The 13,736-nt window shown below is 50.4% G+C and overlaps 1 protein-coding gene across 2 annotated transcripts in view; it reads left to right on the top strand.

Moving 5' to 3' along the window:
- LOC146356013 (zinc finger protein 397-like) overlaps positions 1–13,736 on the top strand; it is a 56,377-nt gene that overhangs the window by 31,394 nt on the left and 11,247 nt on the right. The window contains exons 1-3 of one of the 2 annotated variants that reach the window (XM_084831586.1): positions 4,515–4,639; positions 7,792–8,724; positions 13,149–13,263. The exons of the other annotated variant lie outside the window; for it this stretch is intronic. Coding sequence (XP_084687712.1) covers positions 7,933–8,724; positions 13,149–13,263 — 907 coding nt within the window. The 5' untranslated portion in view covers positions 4,515–4,639; positions 7,792–7,932. Of the gene's footprint in view, positions 1–4,514; positions 4,640–7,791; positions 8,725–13,148; positions 13,264–13,736 lie in introns of those variants that run through there. 2 annotated transcript variants of the gene reach the window in all.

Below are 13,736 nucleotides of genomic sequence, written 5' to 3'. Positions count from 1 at the left end.
TTGCTCATGAGACTCGGGCTGAGATTTCTGCAGCGGTCAGGCCTTATTACCAAACTAGCGAACCACACTCGGAATCCGGTGTACAGTTCTGGTCACCACACCTAAAAAAGGACATTGCAGAGTTGGGAAGAGTGCAGAAGAGGACAACTAACATGATCAAGCGGCTGGAGCAATTCCCCTATGAGAGAAGGGAGCTGGAATTGTTTAGCTTGGAGAAAAGGCGAGGAAGGGAAGACATGATAGAGGTGTACAAAACTATGCATGGTGTGGAGAATGTGGATAGGGTGACATTTTTCTCTCATAATAATAGAACCCAGGAAGCTGATTGGTGGGAGATTCAGGACCGATAAAAGGATGGACTTCTTCACACAGCACATAGTTAAACTATGGAATTGGCTACCACAAGATATAGTGATGGCCACCAATTTGGATGGGGTTAAACAAATTCATGGAGGAGAAGGCTATCGATGGCTACTAGTCCTGATGGTTATATACTACCTCCAGTATCAGAAGCAGTATGCCTATGTACGCCAGTTGCTGGGGAACATAGGCGGGAGGGTCCTGTTGCCCTCATGTCCTGCTTGTGGGATTCCCATGGGCAGCTGGTCAGCCACTGTGTGATGAGAATGCTGGATGAGATGGACTCTGTCTGATCCAACAGGGCTCTTCTTCTGTTCTTAACTGCCCCATGGTGTGCCTCAGCCTCTAATCTCCCTTGGCTTCAAACTGTATGGACTGCAAAGCTATGGGACTGAAGAGGTTACTGCAGGCTTCAACCACATGGATACATTTAAATTAATTAAAATAATGAATGAATTTTAAAGCAAAATAGCCCTGAGGTGCTCACCCCTAGGGTCCCCTTAATATGCATGCTACGTTTCAGGTGTCTAGGTTTCACGGTCTTGCATCTGATGGACAGAGAGACAAATAGACAGCCATAATCCTTTATTATTACAGATGGGCTGGTTTAGTGTTATGAGGATGTGTCCAGCAAGCAGTGCACTCCGGCGTGGCTGTGAAGAGGGGCTTGGAAGGTTCCGTTCTCGGTTAACTGCAGCTTGCCATGCTGTCTGCACCCAGACAAACTGTGGCTAGCTTTAACGATGAGTTAGGGCAACCTTTCCCAACCTGGTGCCCTCCAAATGTGTTTGACTACAAATCCCATCTTCCAGCTGAGAGGCATCTGGAGTAAGGATCTGCTACCAATCAGAATGGGGTGAGAACAAATGGGCTGGGACAAATTCCTGTAAGGCAGGGGTAGGGCCTCCAGATGTTTTGGCCTACAACTTCCATCATCCCTCGCCATTGGTTATGCTGATGGGAGCTGTGGGCCAAAACATCTGGAGGACCACAAGTTGTCTCAAACATACACATTTCCCTAAATCAGTCTTCCCCAACATGGTGCCTTCCAGATGTTTTGGACTACAGTTCCCAGAATCCCTGACCACTGACCTTGCTGGCTGGGGCTAATGGGAACTGTAGTCCTAAACATTGCAGGGCAACAGATTGTCTACCCCAAGCCTGGGCAGAAAGATCTCCAGATGTTTTGGATTTTCGCTCCCAGCATTCCTGACCATTGGCCTCGCTGGCAAGGGCTTCTAGGACTTGAAGCTAAAACATCTGGACATCTACCTTCTGTCCAGCCCTGCTCAAACCCGTTCTATTGTTTCATGAAAGGGAGGTGAGAAAACCGGGACCTGAATACTGCTGGTATTCCTGCCCTTCCTTGAGCAAATATTTATGGTAAGAAATTTATACCCTGCTTCCTCTTAAAAAACCAAAACGACAACCCCAAAGCAGTTAATCGGAGAATGATTTAAAACATTACAACAAAACATACAAAATGAATCAACAGAGACAGTAAAAACAGCGGCCAACTAAGAACAATCGCTCCATCTATTTCTGGTGCCGGCGTCAAGAGTAGGCCTGGTCAAGCACCTACCGTGGGCCTGGACCCCAGCAGGGGCCCACTGACAAGAGCCCCCTAGAGTTGCTCCTCCTGTTCACCATGGCAACCTCCATCTTCACCTGCCTCTCGCTCCGGGCCGGACAACAGTGCCGATGAGAAGGAGGAGCAGGAGACGCCACGGCCTCCTTGCTCCCTGGCTCTCTGCCTGCCAAGCCAGCAAGTGGGCGCCATGAGGAGGAAGACGAGAAGCAAGAGCAGCTGGCGACAATGGTGGTGAGGAGGTGGACTCACTGAGGGAGGGGGCCATCTATGGCGCCTTGCCCAGGGGCCCTCAAAACCTGGAGCTGGCACTGTGCCACTGCTTATTTAGCCACAACACACCACCCACGCACAAGAAGGCAGTATTATAAAGCTTGGGAGAACCTCAAGGTTTGGAGAAGTACAACAGAAAGTCCCAACACCTTAACCGCTACCCCACACTGGCTGTAATTGTAGGAATATTGTAGAGCCAGAAAAGCTGCAGAAAAGTGCGTAATATTATACACCTCCAACATGTTGTTTCCCCTCCACACACGCACACACCCTTTTTCTAACCCCAAAGCTGCAAACCTTGTTGGGACAACTCCCCTATGAGGACAGGTTACAACGTTTGGGGCTTTTTAGTTAGGAAAAAGACAAGTAAGTGGGGTGTGGAGGGTGGCGGCGGCGGCGGTGGCAGCAGCAGCGGTGGCAGGGGAGGGGAACACAAGAAGATAGAGGTGTAGAGTGTTATGCATGGTATGGGTAAAGTGCAAAGGGAGACGTTTTCTCTCTCTCAAAATACAATGAACCTCGGTGGTGGGACGTTCAGGGCAGACAAAAGGAAAGACTCCTTCACAAAGCCCAGAGTTAAACTATGGAATTCACTACCACAGGATGTAGCGATGGCCACCAACTTGGACCGCTTTCAAAGGGGATTGGACAAATTCCTGGAGGAGAAGGCGATCCAAGGCTACTAGTCCTGATGGCTATATACAACTTCCAGTAGCAGAGGCGGTGTGCTGGGGACGAACAGTGGGAGAGGGCGATTGCCCTCCTGCCCTGCTTGTTGGCTTCCCAAGGGCGTCTGGTTGGCCACTGTGGGAACTAGACTAGATGGGCCTTTGGCCTGATCCAGCTCTTCTTGCCTTCTACATTTCTTCATCATGAGCAACCCATCACCCTTTGCTGAAATGCCCTCCATGGGGCCACCTGGAAATGCAGCAGCCCAATTCTGCCCCCATCTTGCCTGGGAAGGACGTCCTCCCTCCTCCAGTGGGGTTTCCTCCCTCCCGAGAGACCCAGCCTTAGTATATTGTTATGGCTGCCCCGGGCCTGGCCATACCTTTTGTCAGGCAAAGGGGTTGTTAATGGCCCCTGAATGACCGGCAGTTGTTTTCTCAATGGGCCTGAGTATTTTGAATGGGACGGGCCACCCAAACCTGTGAAGTGAGCCACCATTCCCCTCCCCACCCCCCAGGTAAGAGGAGGGGAGTTTATGTAGGTTGTCCGGGAAGGCCAAAGCTGCGTGGTAGAGTGGGGTGCTTTGCACTCAGAAGGTCCCAGGTTCGATTCCCCAGCATTGTAATGCATTGTAAACTTAAGGGATTTCTTGTCATAAGATGACCCACTACTAGGCCGCAACCTGACATAAAGTGTGTCACAACAGCGACACTAACATGGCAAAGCAGGGTGACCCCAAAGGTGGGTCTCGGGTCTGAAAAGGTTGGAGACGACTTGGCGAAATCAGCCTTCCCCAACCTGGTAATGAGTCAGTACCTTTATTACGGGCTGAAAGAGGTTCAATAAATAATAAAGGAATTTATTACCTTTAATGTAGAACTTCCAAGATCATCCCATGAAGCTGATTGGTGAGAGATTCCGGACAGATCAAAGGAAGGACTTCTTCACATAGCACAGAGTTAAAATACAGAATTCACTACCACAGGAGGTAGCGTTGGCCACCAATTTGGGTGACTTTAAAAGAAGATTAGTTAGATTAATAGATGATATCAATGGCGACGTTCTACCTCCAGTACCATAGGGAGTATGCCTGTGTACACCACTTGCTGGGGAACATGGATGGGAGGATGTGATCGCACTCATGTCCTGCTTGTCGGCTTCCCACAGGCTGCTGGTTGGCCACTAATGGATTAAAGGAAATTTATGGATTGGATCCAGACTTAGTCATACTCAGAGTAGACCCATAAAAATCAATGGGAATGTCTGCAAACTCTCCGCCTTCACATCATTTTAAGACTCTAATTATGCAGACATCCTGACTACAGCATCTAGACAGCTGGGTTTTTTTCACTCATAACCTGCCGCTTGTAACATCTCACCTGATGAAGAGATCTCAAAAGCTTGCACATTTTTGTAGTCTTTGAGTTGCCCCAAAATGGTATTATTACACTATATGGATTTTGGAATTAAGTCTAATTGATTTCAGTGGGTCTACTCTTAGCATATCTAAGTCTGGATCCAATCCTATACATTGCTTTAAAAACCCAACCAATAAAAACGGCTTTCCCTTCTTATGGGGTTAAATTGAAAAAGTGCCTTTTCCCCCTTCGTCCTAGAGAGGACGGGATGTTGTGGCGGGATGTAAACAGTGGGCGTCACTTCCTGCCCCGCCCACCGTGGGAAAGTGGCCTTTGAATTTCCCAGACTCTGGTTTGGAAGAACATTCCTGGCTTGTGGGAGGAGAATCAGGTGAGTGGAAAAGTGCGTCGGGGTGCAGGAAGGACAGGATCCTCGCGGAAGGCGTGGGAAAACGCAGGGGCGGTGCTGCAAAACTCAAGGCGGAGAGTGGTCCCGCCGAGCATTGCCAACTTTTTAACGAGCCCCGGCCCCTATGCTTTGAACAGCTTCCTGTTCTGGAGCTAGTAGCAGTTGGTCGTGCTTCTCCATGCCGTTGATTAAGGTCGTTGGTCAGTAGTAGTCTGTTTCAGCCTTCCCTGACCTGGCGCCCTCCAGAAGTGCTGGACTACAACTCCCATGATCCCCAGATAGCACGGTCAGTGGCCATGCTAGCCAGGGAGGATAGGCATTGTAGTCCAAACCTCCTGGAAGGCACCATATTGGGGGAAAGGGTGATGTCAGGAATGCTCTATTTCAGCCTCCCTTAACTTGGAGCCCTCCAGATGTGTTGGACTACAACTCCCAGAATCCCCCAGTCAGCGACGGCCATGGTCAGGAAATCTGGGAGTTGTCATTCAACGCATCTGGAGGGCAAAGGTTTGGGGAAGGCTGCTCTATTTAGTTGTAAATTAACTTGAGGAGGTGGTTGGATCTGCACCATTGTTTATGAAATACAGAGGAAAGTATGAATGGGAAATGGGATGCAAATTGACAAAGAGTCTTGTGGCACCTTAAATACTAACAATTTTATTATGGCATCTGTTTTCATGAAAAGTGGACAGTGTCTACGAGAGTCTATGCCCGTGTTTTCCAACATGGTGTCCTCCAGATGTTTTGGACCTCAACTCCCATCAACCTCCAGCCAGAGATGGTTAGGAAAGGGACGTGAAAATGAGGTGGATGCTACTGTTGTGCCCTTACATAAGTTGATGGTGCGGCCGCACATTTGGAGCACTACATGGAGTTCTAGTTGCCCCATGTCAACAAAAGAAAAAGGTTTAGTGTAGAGCTAAAAAAAGTGCAAAGGGTTTGAGTGTCTTCCTTATTGGGAAAGGTTAAAACATCTTGGGCAGGTGGTGGTGGTGAAGTTTAGAAAAGAGAGCCAAGAAGGGATGTGATGACAAAGCTTTATAGCATGGAGACAGCGGACAGAGATTTATCTCTCTCCCTCTCATCATACTAGAATTTGGGGTCGCTTACCAAATTGGAGTGGTTTTGTAGGCTGGGATCCCCAATGTGGTGTCTGCAGGGACCGCCAATGGTGCCTGCAAAGCTCTCCGCTCCCTGTCCCCTTCCAAAAATTATTTTTAATTTTAAAAATTGAAAAACATTAGGACGCCAGGTTCTCCTTCCTGACCTGATCCAATCTTCTTCTTTCCAAAGAGAACTTTCCCAGCCTCTGGCTTTGCTGTTTCTCTCCCCCAACCCCTTTTCTTGCTGTTTCTCTCACTTTCCCATCCCTAGCCATCTTCCTTCTCTCCCTTCCTAGCCCCTAGCCTTGCTCTTACTCTCTCACTCACCTCTTTATTTTGCTGGTTCTCTCCTCTCCCTGCCTCTAGTCTCGCTCTTTCTCTCCTCATCACCTTTTTACCTTGCTGTTCCTCCCCTCTCCTAGCCTCACTCTTTCTCCTCTACCCCTTTGCCTTGCTATTTCCCCTTCTCTCCCAGCCTCTAGCCTTACTGTTTTTGTCCCCTCCACCACCCCTTTTGACTATCCAGCCTCCCATGGCCGCCATTATGTGACTAGCCACATCCTCCCTGGGATCCATTTTGTGGTACTGCCCACAGCAGTTTCTCAAATTCCCAAATGTGCCCACGGGTCCAAAAAGGTTGGGGACCCCTGTTGTTGGCCATCTAGTTCCACCCCTTCCTCAGTGCAGGAAATCCACAGCACCCCCAACAGATTGCTTCCAGCCTTGGCTTGAAGACCTAAAGACACACTGGATAATTGGTACCATTCTCCAACTGTTCTTAGCGTGAAGACCTTTTTCCTAATGTTCGACCAAAATCTCCCCTCATGTAACTTCAGCCCATTAGATCTCATCCTGCCCTCAAGGGCAGCACCAGAGGGGAAGCCTTTTTTTGCCCTCTTTGTGACAGCTGCCGCCCTTCAGGGCTTTGAAGAGGGCTGCCATGTCAACCCTGCCTCCCCAGATTTCTTCTTCCCCAGCTAAACATCCCCAGTTCCTTTCATCACAGGACTCATTTTCCATGAAAATGGGGAACATGGGCAGGAGGGTGCTGTTGCACTCCTGTCCTGCTTGTGGGTTTCCCATGGCCATGGTGTGAACAGAATGCTGGGCTAGATGGACCCTTGGACTGATCCAGCAGGGCTCTTCTTGTGTTCTTATGTTAACAGGCTCCCTGTCCTGCCTGATTTTTATTTTATTTTTAAAGGGTATTTTTTTTTAAGAATTAACCAGGAGACCAGTGTACTGCAAAGTCAAGGGCTGCCTTCCAGCACCATCTTGATTTGGGTTCAAAAAGTGGTTCTGTTGTTGAACCGTGGGTTATTGCATTGTCTGAACCCAGCCTCACTAACAAACCATGGTTTGTTAACCACAAACAACCCATGACGAGAACCCATGGTTTGTTGTTGGGTTGTGAACTGTGGGTTCCAAGATGGCTTGGAAAAGGTGGGTTAGGCAATATATGGCAGAGGAGAGGCCTGCCAACAACTTGTAGCCTTGTTTCCGCAGTGGCCCCAAATCTCATAGGCTAGCCTTCCCCAATCTGTTGCCCTCCAGATATTTTTGACATAAGAAGAGCCATGCGGGATCAGAGCAGAGGCCAAGATGTTTTAGACCTCAACTCCCACCAGCCCCAGCCAACCTGGCCAGTTGTGAGGAATGCTGGGGGCTGTAGTCCAAAGCATTTGGAGGACACCAGGTTGGGGAAGGCTGCCTTAGGAAGAGCCTTCCTGGATCAGACCCAACTGGGTCCATCTTCTCCAGCATTAAGCTACCCTAGCTGTCTTTTGATGATTCTGGGATGGGCAGACTGGGCACTCAGCCACCCTTCCCCCCATCTATAGATCGGGTGTGGGGAGCCTTATGGATGTTTATTGGGCTCCGACTCCCATCATCCCTCATTATTGGCTGTGCTGGCTGGGGCAGAGTCTGGGAGTTGGAGTCTGTCGACCTCTGGAGGGCCATGGGTTCCTACCCCACCTCTGCCCTAGCCGTTCTCTCTGGTTTTCCTCCGACGGTCTCTCTCTGTTTCAGGACAACGTCCCGCTTGCCGCTGAGACGTCCTCGGTTTTTGCCTCAGCGCTGATTCCCTCGCTCTGGGTGCATAGGAGTTGGCGGTGCTGCCAAAGCTGACCGCCGACACCGATCCTGGCTGCTTTTGCCTCGAGGGAGAAAATGGCCGCACAGCCCAGAGAAATGACGGGCCCGGGGCTCTCGCGGGCCGAGCCGGAGGATGGGGCAGGAACGGCCGAGCCGAGCCCGGAAGGGCCCGAGGCAGGGAAGGGAGGGGGGCGAGGCCCGCGGGTCATCCACGTGGAGAACATCCGGGACTTCTGGGAAAGAGCCGTCCCGGAGGAAGTGAGCCGGGAGCCCCGAAAGGGCCTGCAGCAGCGCTGGGAATCCCAGCTGCAAGAGTTCCTGAGGGCCCTGGAATCGCCCCACTCAGAAGGGGGCAGCCCGCAGTCCCTAGGGCCCCTTCCGTGGAGCAACATTCGGGCTTCCCTGACCCCCGTTGCAGGGACGGCCGACCCCAGCCAGCGGCCTGGAGGCGAGAGAGTCTCCCAGGTCCTGCCTGGCCTGAGTGGAGATGCCCACCAAGCCCAGAGGATCAGCCTGGCCAAAGACAAGGTGGATAGCTGGCCAGCCAAGGGGGAGGCCCCAGGCCCCAAAGCCACCAGCTGGCACGATGAATGCCGCCTCTTCCGGCAGTTTGGCTACCAGGAGGCCGAGGGGCCCCGGGAGGCCTGCCGGCACCTCCGAAGGCTCTGCCACCAGTGGCTGAAGCCGGAGAGGCACAGCAAGGAGCAGATCCTGGAGCTGGTGATCCTGGAGCAGTTCCTGGCTGTCCTGCCCCCGGAGATGCAGGGCTGGGTCCGGGAATGTAGCCCCCAGACCTGCACCCAAGCGGTGATCCTAGCTGAAGACTTCCTCCAGAGGCAGCAAGAGAATAAGGCCCAGGAAGAGCAGGTGAGTCCCAGGCTGGCTTGGGGTGTGGGGAGGGATCAGTGTCTGTCTGTCTGTCTTTATTTGAAGCATTTGTATGCTGCTCCCTGCCTGCAGGCTTATGCGACACAAAAGGAAAAAGGGATGGAGAGGGAAGAGGAAAATCAGTTGGATATGGAGAGGGGGAGGGACACCAGTTCATGAAGGAAGGACATTATTTTGGGTTTGTGGAGGATGAGGGCAGCAAAGGAGCCAAGGAGGGGCGTGAGGACCAGGGTCCGATCGTCTCGTTCTCTTCTCTTGGTGTGGTGAGAGACGGAGCCACGCCAGCCGGCTGAGCCCAAGGTTTCAAATGAGCCTGATGCTAAAGAGGGAATGGGCTGAACACCACCGCTGCTCCCCAGCCGGAGTTCTGCTGAATCCTGGGGTTTGTTTTGGCTCGGGGACATACAGTGGAAACCGTTACCCAAACAGAGGGAGCCACTTGGAGAATACTTACAAATATACCCAGGGATGGAGCAGCGAGCTGCTGTCCTGTAAGGCAGACTTCCGATTTAAGGAACAAGCGACTTTCTTGTTCCTAGCAGAACCCTGAGATCCACCAGGCAGCGCCTGGCGCAAAAGGCATCCCCGCTTACGTCTAAAGAATGTGCGTCTCGATCGTTCTGAGCCCAGGCGTCTGTTTGGAGTTTCAGAAGAACTGAGTGGGGCCCACAGTCCTCCCTTGCAAAACCCCACTCGGGGTTATCCCCGGCTTCCTTCATTCCAGCAGTATTATTTAGGGTGGGAGGGGAGAGGCATTGTGTCGCTGTTATTGCTAAACGATGGGGGAATCCTTGGTGATCTTTTGCAAATCACCCGGAGATGTGACCAGTAGATCCAGATCTACCTGCAGCCCACCCCTGCTCTGTGCTGCGACACGTGGTTTGCTTTTTGCCGATTGGGAAAATAAGGGTTTAAAAAGGGAAACCATCAACATCCCAACACTCACCGCCCCCCAGCCAGGTGATCACTTCCATTCTCAAACCCCTTTTGCCATTGACAGGTGTCTCCTAATGTTCAGCTGTAATCTCCCCGCACGTCATTTAAGCCCATTAGATCTAGTGCTGTCCTTGGGATGAGTGGCAGAGAACACGTCTTGGATCTCTTCTGTGTAGCAGCCCTTCAGGTCTTTGAAGAGGGCTAACACGGGGGGGGGGGGTGCATCTTCTCATCTCCAGGCTAAACATCAGCCTAAAGCAGCTGTCCACAATTGGATGCCCCACAGAAATTGTGGACTGCCACTTCCATCATCCCCAGCCAGCATGATGGGAGCGGTAGCCCCAACACATTGCGTGGGGAAGCATGGCCTGAAATCTCTCCAATTGTTCACACTGTAGTGATCACACTATGGCTCAGGGTGGGGAACCTCCGTTTCAGAGCGACTCTTGGAGGCTGCATTCCAGCGGTGGGCGAGGCTGAAGGCAAAGGGGGTGGGGACAGAGACCTGGGGCCAAAACGCAAAATATGCCAGCATATTTTAGCTTAAAGCTCCTCTTGCCAGTAACTAAACCTTAGGGAGACATGCTTCTCCCTCTCTCACAATACTAGAACCCAAAGTGGGTCATCCCAAGAAGCTGATTGGTGGGAGACTCAGGACAGATAACAGGAAGGATGTCTTCACACAGCACAGAGTTAGGCTATGGAATTCGCTACCACAAGATGGAGTGATGGCCACCCACTTGGATGGCATTTAAAAGGAGATTGGACAAATTCCTAGAGGAGAAGGCTGTCAATGGCTACTGATCCTGATGGCTATGTGCTGCCTCCAGAACCAGAGGCAGTGAGCCTATGTACACCAGTTGCTGGGGAACATGGGTGGGAGGGTGCTGTCTCGCTCATAACTTGCTTGCGGGCTTCCTGTGGGCAGCTGGTTGGCTGCTGTGTGAACTGAATGCTGGATGAGATGGGCCCTCTGTCTGATGGGCTCTGCCTGTATTCTTATTTCAACCTTTGAAATAATTGGTGGTTGGGGGAAGAGGGCAGGGCCAGGGAGAGGGGGCCCAGAGGGCTGGCTTGGGCTCCCAGCCCTGAGGTTCTCCACTCCTCCTATAGCTTGTTTTTCTAATCATGACGTAGTTATTAGTAACCATTCTGAGGCAGCAGAGTGTATCTTGTTACAAAGCGCCCCCCCTCCATTTTGCTGTTTTGGGAAGAAAGTGCCTATATCTGGCAAGGGACTGGCTTACTTGGTCTTGGAGAAGAGCAAAAGGCTAAGTTCCATTATGATATTGATGCCTTGCAGGTACCAAGTGAAGCTGCAGGGCTCTGGCAGATCTCTTCTGGCCTGCTAATTGCCTTAAATTCCTCTGAATTATCACTTGCAAATTTCCATTCTTGCCTCAGGGCAACAACCACAGAAGCCCCTACCTTGAAATATTTTTATGCTGATTTCTTACCTTCCTGTTTAAGCCGGATGGAAGGGAGAAATTCAATATTCCACACCTTTTTAAGGCTGTAATCCCACTATTGTGTCAGGGGACATGCCTAAGTGACTCTGTTGTCACCCATCTTTTACACAAGCATTATAACCGTCCTGGCTATTTTTCTCCCCTGGACCTGTGATAGCCAGAGATGTTTATGCAAAAAATTACCCAACAACTCCTCCTACACCTTTCCACACATCACAAAGGAGAAATAAAGCCTTTGTCTTCTTTCTTCTGCTCAATGTCTGACAGCTAAAACTCTATTTTCCAACATCCCATGAGCAATCTCCAAGAAAGAACTTGCTTTGTTTTTATTTTAATGACTCAATCCTAAGAAGAGGCTTAAAGAGAGCAACCCACATCCCTGGATTTTAGAGGGGAAAAGAGGATTCCTCCCATTCAAGAAGGACCCTCACACTTTCTGCTCAGAGGAGCAACCCCCCCTCCCCTTTTCCTCCTCTCTGTCTCCCCCTTTCCTCCTCTCTGTCTCCCCTTTTCCAGAGAAGGAACTCAAAAGAGCTTCCCATCACTTCACAAGTCTGCAGATAGCAAGCGGTGTTTTTCTTCTAGTTGGTCTATACTCCAATTATTCTGTTTTCCTAATATTCCACCCCATTCCAAACTCCAAAGCCCTTTGGCTTTCAAAGCCTTTTGGCTCCAAAGCCCTTTGGCACCCTGCTGCACTCTTAAGCCTCTCCTTTCTTCCCAAACCCCTGCATTTGCGCTAAGCCTCCACCCCCTCCAAAACTAACAATTCAAAACCAGTCTGTTTCTCTTCCATTCACATTATCCCAGGCTAAAAGTTTTTTCTCTTTCCTCCTCCATCTCCATGATTAGCTACACACACGTGTGCACACAGATGTGCGCGCACACACCATCGCTTTTTAAACACACATACAACCTATACACAATTTTCTGCTCATCCCAGTTCCCCTAGCTTTACTACTGATTTTTAAATGCTTTCGATCTTTTAACCTTCTCAGTGTTCATGTAAGTTTCTATTTCCCCAAATGTATGTGTGGTTTTAATTACCCTGGTATGTGAGTTTAATTCATTTGACTTGCTTTCAAGGACCTTGCTGTGATCTCTGGCTCTCTTGGCTTTGCCGGGGGGGGGGGGGGGGTTATCAGGTTTTCCTAAGCATCTAGCCTTCAGGGCCAAAAGATCCCTCATGCATATATTTGGTTTGCATGTGTGTAATATGCATGTGCATGTAAACTAAAGCATACTTCTTCACAATGTAAAACAATCTGGTGAAAACCTGGTTAAAATCTGCACATGCTAATTTGTATCTGTTTATGCAAACTCCAAAATAATACCTAGGATGTATTTAGATATCACAGAAGGAAAAGCCAGCCAATGGATTTCTCATCCAATATAGTCTCAGATAAATTCTTCAGTTAATTGGTACCTTTGCAATTAATTTGCGGAAAATCACCCCTTGCCTGGCAATTGAATTTGGAAAAACCCTTCTGTTGCCGTCAATGGATACTCGGGGCTTTGGGGAATGTATTCAGGGGCCCAGCCTGGCAATGCTGCTGGAGCTCATAAGCCTTCCAACTCCAAACTCCACCCTAGTTATGCCAAGCGTTCTTCATTTCAGCAGTCTAATTTAGGGAGTCATTTTGTTACTGCTGTTCTTAAGCTGTTGAGCATCAGAAATTATTGCTGATCTACTTCAGATCACCCAGAGATTTACCCATAGGTCCAGTCTGCAGGGTTTGGGGCTTCCCTTGCTCCCAATCCAGGGCTGAATCAAGGCATGAGTACAAAGGAGTAAGTTTTGCCAAGTGGCCTGCCCTGCAGTGCAGTTGGGTGCTTTTATCACATGCTCTTCACCCCCCTCTCTCCCTCCCTCCCTGATTCCTGCTCCATGGATCATGTGCTGACAAAGCTATGGAGGGGGTGGGGGTGGGAAGAATCCATCCTCCCCGCTCCGGTACCAGCTGCATCTCCTGAACGGGGTCCCCTTTGTTGTTTCAGGCGATCAACCCGTTTGAGGAGGAAGACTCGGCGGAAAAGGCTCAGTCGGAAGCCTGGCGCAGCCCGCTCTTCGGAGAGATGAAGCAGGAGGGGGTCAGAGGCGCTGCCTTGTTGGGTAAGGGTCTCTGGGTGTTGTGTTTGCTCGATGCTTTGGCATGGCGAAGGGAAATGGAACATCCACTGTGGTGTAGTGGCTAGAGCGTTGGACTGGGAGCTGGGAGATCCGGGTTCTAGTCCCCACTCGGCCATGGAAGCTCACTGGGTGACTTTGGGCCAGTCACAGACTCTCAGCCCAACCTACCTCACAGGGTTGTTGTTGTGAGGCTAAAATGGAGAGGAGGAGGATTATGTACACCTCCTCGGGTTCCTTAAAGAGGAAAAAAGGCGGGATATAAATGTAATAAACAAATAAATAAATAATACAGATGCTAGAAAGTTCTGAGCTGCTGTCAGCCTTTTTGGGGCGCGGGGAAAGACAAGCGCGGCATCCCGCAGGGCCTGACTACACAATCTGACGCACATTTATCCTGCTGTGTTCAGTGGGGCGTGCTCCCGAGTAAGCACGCAGGGGACGGTGGCCTAAATCAA

This window comes from Heloderma suspectum, chromosome 2, assembly GCF_057233095.1.
Source record: "Heloderma suspectum isolate Gila_16-S chromosome 2, 16-S_ref, whole genome shotgun sequence".
Taxonomy (NCBI): domain Eukaryota; kingdom Metazoa; phylum Chordata; class Lepidosauria; order Squamata; family Helodermatidae; genus Heloderma; species Heloderma suspectum.
Note: the sequence above shows the minus strand (reverse complement) of the source record. Positions and strands in the feature narration are given on the sequence as shown.